At 45.1% G+C, this 15589-nt stretch overlaps 1 protein-coding gene across 1 annotated transcript in view; it reads right to left on the reverse strand.

Moving 5' to 3' along the window:
- The window catches only part of LOC106893708 (F-BAR and double SH3 domains protein 2-like), a gene marked incomplete at its 3' end in the record, with an annotated part of 127713 nt that overhangs the window by 54337 nt on the left and 57787 nt on the right, over positions 1–15589 (reverse strand). Inside the window, exons 2-3 of the mRNA XM_014951892.1 lie at positions 7314–7390; positions 4125–4269 (exon numbers count right to left, since the gene is read on the reverse strand). Of these exons, the coding sequence (XP_014807378.1) occupies positions 4125–4269; positions 7314–7342 (174 nt within the window). The remainder of the gene's footprint in view (positions 1–4124; positions 4270–7313; positions 7391–15589) is intronic.

Genomic DNA, 15589 nt, shown 5'->3' on the forward strand with positions numbered 1-15589 from the left:
GATTTTCTTTGACCCAACCTAGCTTAAATACATGTAAAAGTGATAATTCAATGCATTTATATAAAATTATAGATATTACAGAGTAGATGTCAATGAAGGCTCTAGGCAATACATAAGAGGCAGCGCCTCAAGCGAAGGGAACTTAAGGAAACTTAAGTTTAAAGAAACCAATTTGCTTTTTAATTTGCCTTTTTGGCCTTCAAAGACCAGACCCAAGGTCCCACCTCTTTTCACATCATGGTCACCCACCCGACTTCTCCCATTCAAGGTGCCACACGTTGTCCTCCCACTCAGCACCCCCCCTAAACAGCCAAGGTTTTTCATTACACTAATTATTAACGCACGTAACCTCCTTTAAAAGCTTTGCAAGCCTAATGAGGTGACGCAATCCAACAATGCAACATTAATTTCACAGTATTCAAAAACCATTAAATCATTTTTCTACAGTCACCTGTAGAAAAAGAAAAGAAATTTAGTTCAATTAAATAGAAATTGTTCATCTTCTCATCTCACTAAAAATGTCAAATTTCTTTCTGGCTATAAAGTACATAAAAATTAATATAATAAGCCCCGTATTTGATGTGGGCAGAGCAATAAAGCAATGGGCTCCGTAAGGTAAGCTTCGTGGTGGGTGGTTCAGTGCATGATAGAAAAAAGAAAGGTAGAAAAATCTGTATATATTGGACAGCTGACAGAGACCTAAAATCATTTCAAAAAGAGTGGGTTTTTGCTACATCAATGGGTATTTCGATCCCTGAAGTCTCCCGCCGGCCTCAAAAAATTAAAATATCAAATAACCCCGGTTGTTAACGCGATGGTTTTAAAAGCATCAAATGATGTTGCTTTTAAATCTCTGAAGAAAACGATGAGGGGACTGGATGCCATTTAGGGGTTTGGGGTTGGGTAGACTCCGGGGAAAAGCTAATGGCAGGGGGTGGGCTGCTGTCCCCACACCCCCGCGGCCAAGAGGCACCAAGGGAGGGCAGGGGATCAATTTTCTTCAGAGGTCAAGCGTGGTCTCCAGGAGACACATTTATTACCCTCCTCCAGAGCCAATCGGCCATTTAGCGACAGCTTTCGGCAAATGATGATGAGGTTTTCTGAAATTGGTCCAGTTTAGCATTAAAATTGGTCATAAAAATGAAGTTTCTCTACGCTACCCAGGCGAGGAAGAAAAAAGGTTTATAGAAACATCTGGAAAATAAAGATGACATCTCATCAAAAGCAACTCAATACCTACTGAGATCTTGGAAGGAGACGCTGCTTCTACTAGAAACTCGATTAGAGATGGGCATTCCAGGGTAAAGTTACAAGTATTTTATCGTCTCTGAATTTCAATTTTGATAAGTTTTTGCCTGGATGGAGGTCAGCAAAACATGTTATTTGTCTGTTTGGAAATCCAAGGGAAAGGGTGAGAGACTGGACTGCGTGAAACGCTACATTTGTTGTGGGGAAAAGTTAATACCAAGTGGATGGTTCTTCCAGATTGTGGGGAAAAAAGCTTTATCACTGATAAAATACTTTTGAACCGGAATTACTGCCCTGATAATTGGAATCACTTCTTCAACGACTCCAAAGCGTAGGAAGAAAGAAACCTCTATCATTTATATAAATTTAAAGACGTGCTCCCCAATTCCACTGCTGACTCGTAAACACTGAACTACTAGCATTTGCAGGAGAATAAAACTGGAGACTATTTACCCAATAAAAATATTATAAAATTGGTGCAGTATTGCTTGGCAAGGTCCACAGAAGAAGAAAATTCCCCAGGACAGTAAACTAACATTAATACAGTTAAGTTTTCCTCCAGAAAAACAGATATTGCACGTGCTTCTGAGAGCTGTGCAACAATTTGTGCAGAAACTGAGAGCTCAGGTCACGCTAACATCTGCTTTAAAGTTTGTAGCCAAATATTTGACAAAATACTGCTTTAGGATATAGTAAGTAAATAAGTAAGTTACAATATCCCCTCTGCTCTGCCATGGGGAGGCCCCAGCTGGAGCACTGGGACCACTTGTGGGCTCCCCAGTTCCAGAAGGACAGGGAACTGCTGGAGAGGGGACAGCAGAGGCTACAGAGATGATGAGTATTGTGTGCAGGTCTGGAGCCCTCAATATAAGAAGGACATGGACCTGATGGAGAGGGTCCAGAGGAGGGCCACAAGGATGATCAGGGGGATGGAGCACCTCTGCTACGAGGACAGGCTGAGGGAGCTGGGGTTGTTCAGCCTGGAGAAGAGGAGGCTCCGGGGAGACCTAATAACAGCCTTCCAGTACCTGAAGGGAGCCTACAGGAAGGCTGGGGAGAACCTGTTTAGAAAGGCCTGTAGTGACAGGACGAGGGGCAATGGCTTCAAGCTGGAGGGGAACGGATTTAGACTGGAGATGAGGAGAGGGTTCTTCACTGTGAGGGTGGTGGAGCACTGGAACAGGTTGCCCAGGGAGGTGGTTGAGGCCCCTTCCCTGGAGATATTCAAGGTGAGGCTCGACGAGGCCCTGGGCAACCTGGTCTAGTTGGGGGTGTCCCTGCTGACTGCGGGGAGGTGGGACTAGATGGCCTTTGGAGGTCCCTTCCGGCCTGGAAAACTCTATAACTCTATCACTCTCTATGACTCTATGATGAGGAGCCTGGAGCATCTCTCTTATGAGGAAAGGCTGAGGGACTTTGGCCTTTTTAGTCTGGAGAAGAGAAGGCTGAGGGGGGATCTGATCAACACCTCTAAATCCTTAAAGGCTGGGTGTCAGGAGGATGGGGCCAGTCTTTTTCCAGTGGTGCTCAGTGATAGAAGAGGAAATGGGCACAAACTTGAACAGAAGAAGTTCCATCTCAACATAAGGAGGAACTTCTTCACTTTGAGGGTGGCAGAGCCCTGGAAGAGGCTGCCCAGAGAGATGGTGGAGTCTCCTTCTCTGGAGACATTCCAACCCCACCTGGACACGTTCCTGTGGGACCTGCTCTGGGTGGCCCTGCTCTGGCAGGGGGTTGGACTGGATGATCTCCAGAGGTCCCTTCCATCTCCATGGGATGCTGTGATTCTGTAATAGGTTGTCGTCACTTTTTAGCAAACAAACCTGAAATTCTTGCTTTGGGCTTTTTTTATCTTTTACCTTGAGTTCAGGCAACCTCAAATTAAAGCCAGAGCTGATGTTAATAAACGCTCAATGATAACGGGGAAGGAATATTTAGAAGCGCCAACTAATATCAGAGACACTTGTAAAGTCTGTTCCATCAGCATTTCTCTTTCTCTCCTTGTGTTAAGATTAATCCAAGCCACGTAACGAGCATTTCAAAAGATGGTTCTTGAAAACCTCCAAAAATGTATGTTTGGGGCCATAGTGACTTTTTGTAAACTCTGCTCGCTCTTTAAAACAGGAGGTTTTCCCCTCGCTGCAGCCAAATCCACACCACACAAACAGTAAATAATCAAAATATGAAGAGTATTTAGCCTTACTTAGAGACACATCATCGTATTTTTGAAATATTTCTTACTGCCTTATGGAAACAGATCGAACATCGCATTTTAGTCAAAACACACTCTGGATGCAGAGGTACGGCAGAGACCTCTTAAGACATAAATGGCTTTAAAATGCAACAACCGATTAAATTAAAGTCAAGCTTTTTTTTTTTTTTCCTTGACCTACGCTATTTTCTTTGTGTGGATTAACAGATCAATTATAGCAGCTTTTGGAATGCTTAACTTGTGACACCTTTATCCACATGGCTGGACAACCTCCATTCCACATCTTGAAGATCACACGAGTAATTCTTTTCTATTTAAGATACATTTTTTCTTCAAATCAGGACCTATTATAATAAAATCCACCTGCAATTGGCACTGCAAAACCAATTTGATGCAATGGCCACAGCATGACGGTGGATTCGCAGAGATAGTTTTTGACCAATTGGGTATCGAATTTTAAAAGACTTGTTTCCAAACAATTTTAATTTCAGATAACATGGCTCAGATCTGCCACAAGCTGCCGATTTATTCCCTAACAACGTGCTTAGGAAGAGACTAAAAAATACACACGTATTTTAGAAGCGCTGTACTACAAGATTTCTAATAACAATTTTCTCAAAATAAAACTAAGCACATTTTAAAGAATTTAGAAAAGCACAAATACCTTCTTCAGCTGCTGCTCCTTAAAGCACCGCACGGTCCTGGCTGGTTCAGAAATTAAGTTTTTATAGTTCTCACAGATGTTGAGTCGGGACTGGGCCACTTGCATCGTGCCTTCGAGAAGTGATTTCCAAACCGAGTACATGCTCCTGAAATAATGAAACACAGAAAGGTCGCGGGTGGGAAGGAAGGGAAGGCGTTACGCTGACAGCAGGGCTTGGTTTAAATAACAGTAGCATAATTTCACTGAATTTCACTGAATTTTTTAGAGTTGGAAGGGACCATAGAGATCATCTAGTCCAACTCCCCTGCTGAAGCAGGACCACCCAGAGCTTGTCAGAGCATGTTACTCAGGAGCATCCAGGTGGGGCTTGAAAATCTCCAAAGAAGGGGACTCCACACCCTCCCTGGGCAGCCTGTTCCAGGGCTCTGCCACCCTCACTGTGAAGAAGTTTCTCCTCATATTCGAGTGGAACCTCTTATGTTCCAACTTGTGCCCGTTGCCCCTCGTCCTCTCACTGGGAACCACTGAAAAGAGTCTGGTTCCCTCCTCCTTCAACCCTCCCTTGAGATACTTGTAGGCATTGATAAGGTCTCCCCTCAGCCTTCTCTTCTCCAGACTAAAGAGTCCCAGCTCTCTCAGTCTCTCCTCATAAGGGAGATGCTCCAATCCTTGAATCATCTTTGTAGCCCTACGCTGGACTCTTTCCAGTAGTTCCCTGTCCCTCTTGAACTGGGGAGCCCAGAACTGGACACAGGATTCCAGTTGTGGCCTCACCAGTGCAGAGCAGAGGGGGAGAATGACCTCCCTTGACCTGCTGGCCACACTCTTCCCTATGCAGCCCAGGATTCCGTTGGCCCTCGTGGCCACAAGAGCACACTGTTTGCTCATTGTCATTTTGCTGTCCACCAGGACCCCTAGATCTTTCTCTTCAGAAGTTGCCTCCAGCAGGTCCACCCCTAACCTATACTGGTACCTGACATTTTTCTTACCCAGGTGCAGGACCCTACACTTTTCCCTGTTGAACCTCATGAGGTTCTTCCTTGCCCAATTCTCCAGCCTGTCCAGATCTCGCTGGATGGCAGCACGGCCCACTGGGGTGTCAGCCACCCCTCCCAGCTTCTAAAAATAGAACTAAAGCACAATCCTTCCTGCTGATCCAGCAAATAGTCACACTTTTAACAAAAAATTTAACCAAACTTTTATCAAAGGTAAAAATTTTTCCTCCTGTCCCCATTTTGGGCTTCTGTTTTTTGGCAAATATTTTGCGTTGAACATGTTGCTCTGATGGAACAGGCCCCACAGAACCCAACAGCCAAAGCCAGAGTGGATGCTGACAGGATTTTTTGTAAGACCGTGGATTTAGTGATTTTGGGGATTTTGCAATCAAGCAGTTACAGACTCCTCAGCAGTTTTGCCTCCGCTGCCTGTAGTTCCTTCATAGAATCATAGAACGGTCAAGGTTGGAAGGGACCTTTCGATCATCAAGTCCAACCATCAACCCAACACTGAAAAACCCACCACTGACCCATGTCCCTCAGCACTTTCAAATCCCTCCAGGGATGGTGACTCCACCACTGCCCTGGGCAGCCTCTGCCAAGGCTTCATAACTCTTTTGGGGAAGAAATTGTTCCAAATATCCATCCTAAACCTCCCCTGGAGCAACTTGAGGCCATCTCCTCTTGTCCCATCGCCTGTTCCTTGGGAGAAGAGACCGACCCCCCCTGGCTACACCCTCCTTTCAGGGAGGTGGAGAGAGCCAGAAGGTCTCCCCTCAGCCTCCTTTTCTCCAGGCTCAACACCCCCAGCTCCCTCAGAAGTTCTCCAGACCCTTCTCCTTGTGCTCCAGACCCCTCACCAGCTCCGTTGCCCTGCTCTGGACACGCTCCAGCCCCTCAAGGTCTTTCCTGTCATAAGGGACCCAAAATTGGACCCAGGCCTCAAGGTGGGGCCTCCCCAGTGCCCAGTCCAGGGGGACGGTCACTGCCCCAGTCCTGCTGGCCACACTGTTCCTGATACAGGCCAGGATACTGGTGGCCTTCTCTAGACCCCTCACCAGCTTCACTGTCCTTCTCTGGACTCACTCCAGTGTCTCAATGTCTTTCCTGTAGCGAGGTGCCTAAGACATCATGTGTAGTAGCCCAAAGACAGCAACCATAACCCTGTAATTGTAGGGCCTCAGTAATTCACCAGAAAAGCTCAGAAATGCCCAACTCAGAAGGAGAAGGTGGAGCAGGGAGAGTGGGCCAAGAAGATGAGAAGATCCCCCCTGCAGCTGGCAGAAAGGAAAGATCTCTGGAGCCTGCAGAGCCCACGGACTCAGTGAGAGAGAGGGAGGGGGTGGCAGGTGTTTGGAGAAGACCTCTGGGCACTGTGGGTGTATCTGATGGCACAGAAGGCAGAAGAAAGACTCGTTGGGTGGAGCAAACTGTAGGTAAGAGGGGTATGTGTGTCATGGGAGCATTTTATATAGTCTTAAGACTGATAATTCAGTTTATTTCTGCTTAGACACACAAGTGGTGTGAAGGGACTGAAAGTCCAAAACACAAATCTATCAACAGCTTCTTCCTGTTTGAAATCAAATTTGTCCGAATACAAACAACGCATTAAAACCAAGTATCTTCAAAGTTTTTCAAAATATTTAGGAGGTATTATTCAGAGGTGGGGGAGGCTTTCAGCAACTAAGTCATTTCTGGTTTGATGTTATGATCCACCTTTCATGTTAATGACACTGAGTTTTGTAAACAAGCGTGTCTTGCTTTGCCTCCTCCTTGCTCTCAGATGGGATCTTCATGAAGAATGATGCCTCCCAAAAAAGAAATGTGTTGCTTTTTTTTTTCCTATGAAGAAATCCACACGCTTATTACTCTAACCGTAAAGCTATTTACTAAAATATATATTCAGATACAAGCGTTAATCCCCAAACAAAGTGCACAATTACAGTTGTTGTCCTGTCTTGCCATTTTGTTTCTCCAATCCCCCTAAATTATTCGAGTAATAAACGTCTATTTAAGACCAATCTCGGAATTTCAGGGGAAAACAAAGCTTCATTTTTAACTGGCAACGCTCTACAACAGGGAAAAAAAAAATTACTTTAACTACAGAAGAGCAGTGTTTCATTGTTGAGTAAAATAATTATACAAATGGAAATTATAAAGACAGCTATTTCGAGATATCCAACTGTTAAATTACCTATAATCACTTCGTTCATCAGCTTTCATTCCAAGCCAGTCCTTCTTCAAGTATTGGCTAGCCAGCTTCTGAATGCTCTGTTAAAAGAAGGAAAAAAACCAATAAAAGTTAAAAATAAGAGGTATCTAAAAATCACATTTTTGCTGCCAGATGAGCCAAATGATAAACTGACATATAAAGAAATAATCAATTTACAGAATTAGCAAAATGCTACAATGCAAAGCTTATTTTCACCTTTTTTTGTAGTTTTGTTTGATTTTAGTTGCTCTTGAGACAAATTACTGAGTTTCATCTTAATGTTGTAATTCAGAGGGACTCTGAATCTACTGAGTTTTACACTGAAAATCTTTCTGTGTGTGACTGCGCCCAGTAAAACCAGTAACACAGAAGATGCCTGAGCAGCGTGTGGCAGAACCAGCAGAAGGAATATTGCAAAATGTCTCGATTTATCCCAGTTCTAAGAGTGACAATTTTTACTGAACTGAATGAGGCCACGGGGTTCTGAGAAGCAATAAAATATCCAGCCATTTATGAGCCCAAACTGAAACATCCAACTCTGATCATTCACGTTATGAGTGAAGTGAAGATGCTCAACTACTCCCGGGTTCAGCCCTTTCCTCAGAAGATTACGATACACTAGAGATTGAAAAATGCACTTCATTTTTAATTATTAATGTTAATTACGCTCTTTAGTCTCTGCATTCTGCTTTGCAAAGCCTGGGAAAAATCAATAACAACATTTTCGTATTCAACCTTCAAGAGAGCAGCAAAATTTAACGCGTAAACAACAGGGGAGAGGGGGGTCGCCGTCGCAGCAGTCCCTCCTTTGGCTCCAAATCTCAATTAATATATCGCTTATGAATTAAGTAGCATCAAATGGAACAAAAGGATGCATATTACCCAAATATTACCCAGTTCAGATTAGATCTCAAGAAGAAATTTTTTACTATGAGGGTGGTGAGAGCCTGGCCCAGGTTGCCCAGGGAAGTAGTGGATGCCCCATCCCTGGAGGGGTTCAAGGCCAGGCTGGATGGGGCCTTGAGCAACCTGGTCTGGTGGGAGGTGTCCCTGCCCATGGCAGGGGGTTGGAACTTGATGATCTTTGAGGTCCCTTCCAACCCTAATCATTCTATGATTCTATGAAATCACAGAGCTGGGTAACGGGTTTATGAACACCAAGTGGCATTTTGGCTTCTTCAGGAAAGCCATCACCAGAGAAGCACTCGCCAACTAAAATCTATTTAGCCAAGAAATGGGATGAACTGGGTTGAAATTCCCTTCCCAGCAAGGAAAAATCAACCCCACGGCTGCTTTCCAGAAGAGCAGATCCTGGGGAAAAGACTGGGATGAGACACCTTCGCATCTGACCCACTCGAAAAGGACAGAACAGTATCAGTTGTTCATATTTTCCACACTCTATTTCAGATGTTGTCACCTGCTGGGGCAGCCTTTAAGTGCTCTTAGAGGAAAACATCAGAATATCTCAAAAAAACCCAACTAGATTTTATTCTTGTCTTACCAGCCCATTCGATGCTAAAATCTATTACCGAGCTCACAATACGACTGACATTTACAAAATAGTAATTGTTTCTAATATATCATTAGTGGAAAACTTGTGTTCCCTTGTATTAAATATACCTTTTTCATCTCAGATTCCAACTGCTCTGAGCCCATCTGCTGAGCTGGGTACCAGTTTTCGGTGTTAATGATGCTTACAAATGAGTTTCTGCTAATAGTCCTTGGGAAGCCAATTTCTTAACACGTAACTCATTAATATCATAGAATGGGTTGGGTTGGAAGGGACCTTAAAGAAGTCCAGTGATGACATTTGGAGCTTTATTACTCTAGTTTCAGGTTTTTATCCCTTCTGCACCAGACTCCACCTATGAGATCTGCCTCAATAAGCGACACAGACATTGGATCCTGAGGGAAAGGCTGGGGTGAGACACCTTCACATCTGACCCACTCAAGAAGGACAGAACAGTATCAGTGGTTCACATTTTCCATGCTCTATTTCAGATGTTGTCACCTGCTGGGCCAGCCTTTAAGTGCTCTTAGAGGAAAACATCAGAATATCTCAAAAAAACCCAACTAGATTTTATTCTTGTCTTACCAGCCCATTCGATGCTAAAATCTATTACCGAGCTCACAATACGACTGACATTTACAAAATAGTAATTGTTTCTAATATATCATTAGTGGAAAACTTGTGTTCCCTTGTATTAAATATACCTTTTTCATCTCAGATTCCAACTGCTCTGAGCCCATCTGCTGAGCTGGGTACCAGTTTTCGGTGTTAATGATGCTTACAAATGAGTTTCTGCTAATAGTCCTTGGGAAGCCAATTTCTTAACACGTAACTCATTAATATCATAGAATGGGTTGGGTTGGAAGGGACCTTAAAGAAGTCCAGTGATGACATTTGGAGCTTTATTACTCTAGTTTCAGGTTTTTATCCCTTCTGCACCAGACTCCACCTATGAGATCTGCCTCAATAAGCGACACAGACATTCACAAACACAAAACTAACCACAAAAAAAAGCCCATTCGCAGTTGAGGACAACCTACACCAAAATTAAAGATGTTAAAAAGTCACAAGAGGAATAAATACAGCTACAAAGATACTGAGGGGTCTGGAGCATCTCTCTGCTGAGGAAAGGCTGAGGGACTTGGGGCTTTTTAGTCTGGAGAAGAGAAGGCTGAGGGGGGATCTGATCAACACCTCTAAATCCTTCAAGGGTGGGTGTCAGGAGGATGGGGCCAGGCTTTTTTCAGTGGTGCCCAGGGACAGGCCAAGAGGAAATGGGCACAAACTTGAACAGAAGAAGTTCCATCTCAACATAAGGAGGATATTCTTCACTTTGAGGGTGGCAGAGCCCTGGCCGAGGCTGCCCAGAGAGGTGGTGGAGTCTCCTTCTCTGGAGACATTCAAACCCCACCTGGACACGTTCCTGTGGGACCTGCTCTGGGTGGCCCTGCTCTGGCAGGGGGTTGGACTGGATGATCTCCAGAGGTCCCTTCCAACCCCAGATCATGCTCCGATTCTGTGAAATAAAGCCATTTTAGCACCCAGAAACCCCATTACTGATATCAGCAAACCAACTATAAAGACTAATGTGATTAACTATTTATTTCCAAAGCAAACTACCCACCAAAATCAATGAAAACTGGAGAGGGCTCCAGCTGCGGAGCGAAGGTGTGGTGATAATTTAGTATTTGTTCAGGAAAACCCATAAACCACGTGTTGGCATTTCATACTAAAGTGCCGTAGGCGAACACATGGGTTTTCATTAGACCAGCACAAAAGGTTTGCTTTCTTAAACTTTATGCCAAACGTAACCTTTTTGTACGAGATCTTCCTTGTTCCATTCTCAATAACGCCTCTTGTTTTGCGGGAGAGAAACAAAGAACTCCAGTGTTGGGCTCAAGCGGGGAAATCAACTGGTTGTTTAACCTTTGGCATCGCCCGCAGCTCAGGAACGTGCTTCTTTCTTCCTTGAAGGTGCCCATCCATCACGTTTTACAGGCTTGAGAAAATGGTAGTTCAACCCAAGAAGAATTTGTAGAGAGATACGAAAAAGCCCGGTGCAGAACTTCTGATTTTAATGGCATTTGATGACACATTTCTTTCTTTTAAACTTCAGAGAATGGGATGAAGCTTCACTCAGTAAACATGTTACCACAAATCACAGCGTAAATCCCCATCCAAAGTTGAGTGAAATCATAGAATCACAGAATGGTTTGGGTTGGAAAAGACCTTAAAAATAATTCAATTCCAATCCCCCTGCCCTGGGCAGGGACACCTCCCACCAGACCAGGTTGCTCCAAGCCCCCTCCAACCTGGCCTTGAACTCCTCCAGGGATGGGGCAGCCACAGCTTCTTCACGCAACCTGGGCCAGGCTCTCACCACCCTCCCACCAAACAAGTTCTTCCCTACATCTCAGCTCCATCTCCCCTCTTTCAGTTTAAATCCATAAAAACTTTCCTTTAGCTCAGTTTCACTGGGGTACAGAGCATCACGACTTAAAGCCCTGTTCCGGAGGTGCGGTATTTCAAGGTGGGTGTATCTGCATCCCCAGGTGCCAGGTGGCTCATCAGATAATAGGATAATTAGGATAATCAGATATTAGGAAAATTTTTACACTGTAAGGGTCATTAAGCCTTGGAATGGGCTGCCCAGGGCAGTGGTTGAGGCACCATCCCTGGAGGGATTTAAGAGATGGGTTGACATAGAGCTTGGTGACATGGTTTAGTGATGGGTTTTATCAGAGTTAGGTTGATGGTTGGACTTGATGATCCTAAAGGTCCCTTCCAACCTGGACAATTCTATGATTCCAAACCTTTGGGTTTGAAGAAACACTAAAAAACTTTTTAATACAAATATCTAAAACTGCATTTCACCAAAACCACAATAACACTCTGCTCTCTGATGGCTGTGAAACAAGAAGGGGGTTTGATTTCATTTTCCCATTTCATTCCAAGGTTTGTATCATTGAATTTGAAAAAAAGAAAAAGTTCAGTTAATTATTTTTGAATGGTAATTACAATGGATTTCTTTCCAAGTATGCTATTTTTAGTCGATAATTATTGACATGAAAGGTCAAAACTGTCCAAAATCCCCTGCAAGCACCGGGCAACCTCTGCTCACCCTTTGTCCAAAGAAATGTACTCGATGACTCCGCTCGTGTTTGTTAATTAATCTGATGGCTGTGAAACAAGAAGGGGGTTTTGATTTCATTTTCCCACTTCATTCCAAGGTTTGTATCATTGAATTTGAAAAAAAAGAAAGTTCAGTTAATTATTTTTGAATGGTAATTACAATGGATTTCTTTCCAAGTATGCTATTTTTAGTCGATAATTATTGACATGAAAGGTCAAAACTGTCCAAAATCCCCTGCAAGCACCGGGCAACCTCTGCTCACCCTTTGTCCAAAGAAATGTACTCGATGACTCCGCTTGTGTTCGTTAATTAACACATAAAGCAGGATTTAGAACGAGCAAATATAAAATAGTATAAACAGACTGGCCGTCACATAAAACTGATTTTTACTCATGAAGAAGAGGCGTATCCTTTCTCCATATCTTGGTTTTCCCTTCCTCCCCCCCCATCCAACCCCAGGTTGTATCTCTGTGCTATGAAACCATTAATATTCCCTGTTCATGGCAACTGGTTGCAAATCTGCCCGAGAGACGGATGGACGGGACGTGAAATGGTGTCAATCGATCACCCCAGGAACCAACACCCCGAAATGAAATTCTGCTGAAAGCAAAGAGCATCATAAAAAGCAGCAGTTTCACCTGTGCTCAAATTCACATTTCCCAGCGCGGCGGCTCCTCTTTGATTTGATCCCCAGAACTGACCTCACGTTTAGTACTGGTGTTTTCTAATAAACCAGTTGTGACAGATACTGGGGGAGGAAAAGTATATATTTCATAGATTCATATAATCGTGGAATGGTTCAGGTTGGAAAGACCTTAAAGACCATCCAGTTCCAACCCCCACTACCCTGGGCAGGGACACCTCCCACCAGACCAGGTTGCTCCAAGCCCCCTCCAACCTGGCCTTGAACCCCTCCAGGGATGGGGCAGCCACAGCTTCTCTGGGAAACCTGGGCCAGGCTCTCACCACCCTCACACCAAACAAGTTCTTCCTAGGATCTAATCTAAATATCTCCTCATTCAGTTTAAATCCATTACCCCTTGACCTATCGCTACACTCTGGTCAACATCCCTCCCCATCTCTCCTGTAGGCCTCCTTTGGGGACTGGAAGGGCCTCCAAGGTCTCCCTGGAGCCTTTTCTTCTCCAGGCTGAACAACCCCAACTCTCTCAACCTATTTTCACAGCAGAGGGGCTCGTACTCTCTGATCATTTTCATGGCCCTCTGCCGGACTCGCTCCAACGGGTCCATGTCCTTCCTGGGCTGAGGACTCCAAAGCTGGACACCGTCCTCCAGATGGGCTCTCCCCAGAGCGGAGCAGAGGGGCAGAATCACTTCCCTGGACCTGCTGGCCACACTTCTTGTGATGCAGTCCATGATGTGGGGGGCTTTCTGGGCTGCCAGCACACATTGCTGGCTCATGTTGAGCTTCCTGTCCGTCCTCCAGATGGGCTCTCCCCAGAGCGGAGCAGAGGGGCAGAATCACTTCCCTGGACCTGCTGGCCACACTTCTTGTGATGCAGTCCATGATGTGGGGGGCTTTCTGGGCTGCCAGCAGCCATTGCTGGCTCATGTTGAGCTTCCTGTCCACCAACAACTCCAAGTCCTTCTCCTCAGGGCTGCTCTCCAGCCATTCTCTGCCCAACCTGCATTTGTACCTGGGATTGCCCTGACCCAGGTGCAGGACCTTGCACTTGGCTTGGTTGAACTTCATGAGGTTCACACAGGCCCACCTCTCCAGCCTGGCCAGGTCCCTCTAGATGGCATCCCTTCCCTCCACCACCTCGACCGCACCACAGCTTGGTGTTGTTGGCCAAGTTGCTGAGGGTGCACTGAACCCCACTGTCCATGTCTCCAACAAAGATGTTAAACAGCACTGAATTTGCTGTAACACTAACAGAAAATAAGCAATTACCAACAGAAAAGGAAAGAAAATGTCCTGAATTAAAAGATCATTGTTAGAAAACCATGTGGCTCTTTAAAAGACACATTAATGATGCTTTTCAAAGGAGTCCTGAGATCTTTATCTGTCATCTGATGACAGACAGATCCCCTAAAACCACTTATCAACTGCAGAAAGCACAATAGACGCCAGCTGATGTAATGCTGAGTTTTGGAAAATATCTATCAGGAGGACAAATTTAGTGTTTCTTTTCATTGAGGAGGTTTCAGTACCTTACATCATTTTGATCACTTCTCTTTATCAGAGCAGAATCCATCAACCAACCCCTTATAACTTTCATTTCTACAAATAAATCTTTATTCTGCTATTATCGTTTCAGGAAAAAAAGGAACCTTGACTTGAGAAGAATAAACCTTGAATTGAGAAGAAACAGAAATCACAGAATCACAGAATGATTTGTGTTGGAAGGGACATTAAAGATCATCTAGTTCCAACCCCCTGGATTACCAACCTCTGAGTAATCTCTGATTTTCAGCGATCCAAGGAACTCCACTACAGGTTGTTACAAACAGCCCAAATAATCCCTTAGAGTGGGGAAAGGCAATAGGTGGCAGAAGACACCCAGCCAGAAGGTAGGTCCTTGGGCTGGTGGATGAGGAGGGTGTATGGAGAGTGGCTGCTCTGACAAATCTCTGATGGCAAAGCTTCCTCTGAACACGCCGTTTCCAGCAGAGACGGGACCCCCATGTCACAAGGAAGGTAGAAGATGGAAAGGAAAATCAAAGCAGGAGAAAAAGGGAGGGTTCCTACCTGAAGACAAGCCCAAGTTGGGAAGATGATGTCCCGTATGTTTACTATACATTAGCTACTGCATGATTTTAATAAGTTATTAGGGCGAGAGGAGGCCCCAGAGATGCTGGGAGGGCTGGAGCCCCTCTGCTGGGAGGACAGGCTGAGAGAGTTGGGGGGGTTCAGCCTGGAGAAGAGAAGGCTCCGGGGAGACCTTGGAGCCCCTTCCAGTCCCTCAAGGGGCTCCAGGAGAGATGGGGAGGGATTCTTGATGAGGGAGGGGAACCCTAGGAGGAGGGGGAAGGGTTTGACCCTGAAAGAGGGGAGATGGAGCTGAGATGTGGGGAAGAACTTGTTTGGTGTGAGGGTGGTGAGAGCCTGGCCCAGGTTGCCCCAAGAAGCTGTGGCTGCCCCATCCCTGGAGGGGTTCAAGGCCAGGTTGGAGGGGGCTTGGAGCAACCTGGTCTGGTGGGAGGTGTCCCTGCCCAGGGCAGGGGGTGGGACTTGATGATCTTTAAGGTCCCTTCCAACCCAAATCATTCTATGACTGTTTTTCTAGCTTGAAGAGCAACTGTCCCAAGCACTGATCACTGACGAGTAACAAAAAAAAATGTTTTCTTTTTTCCCCCGTGGGTGCACACACAGCAAATTGCTTCACTGATCCTCGAGATCACTCCTGTGCGTTACGTGCTGCAGCAGCAGCAGCTTTCTGACATCGTTTTATTCGCTAAGTGGCATTATTTTGTTTGCTGAGTACTCTCCTGGCAGGCAAACACTCCACAAGGGAGAGGATTTTAGCATCTCTCTTCTTTCCTTGAGTTCTCGGGGAGGAGCGAGGTTACTCCCAGAACCACAGAATCCCAGAATCCCATGGGGTTGGAAGGGACATCTGGAGATCATCCAGTCCAACCCCCTGCCAGAGCA

Source organism: Calidris pugnax, unplaced genomic scaffold (genome assembly GCF_001431845.1).
Source record: "Calidris pugnax isolate Ruff unplaced genomic scaffold, ASM143184v1 scaffold213, whole genome shotgun sequence".
Lineage (NCBI taxonomy): Eukaryota > Metazoa > Chordata > Aves > Charadriiformes > Scolopacidae > Calidris > Calidris pugnax.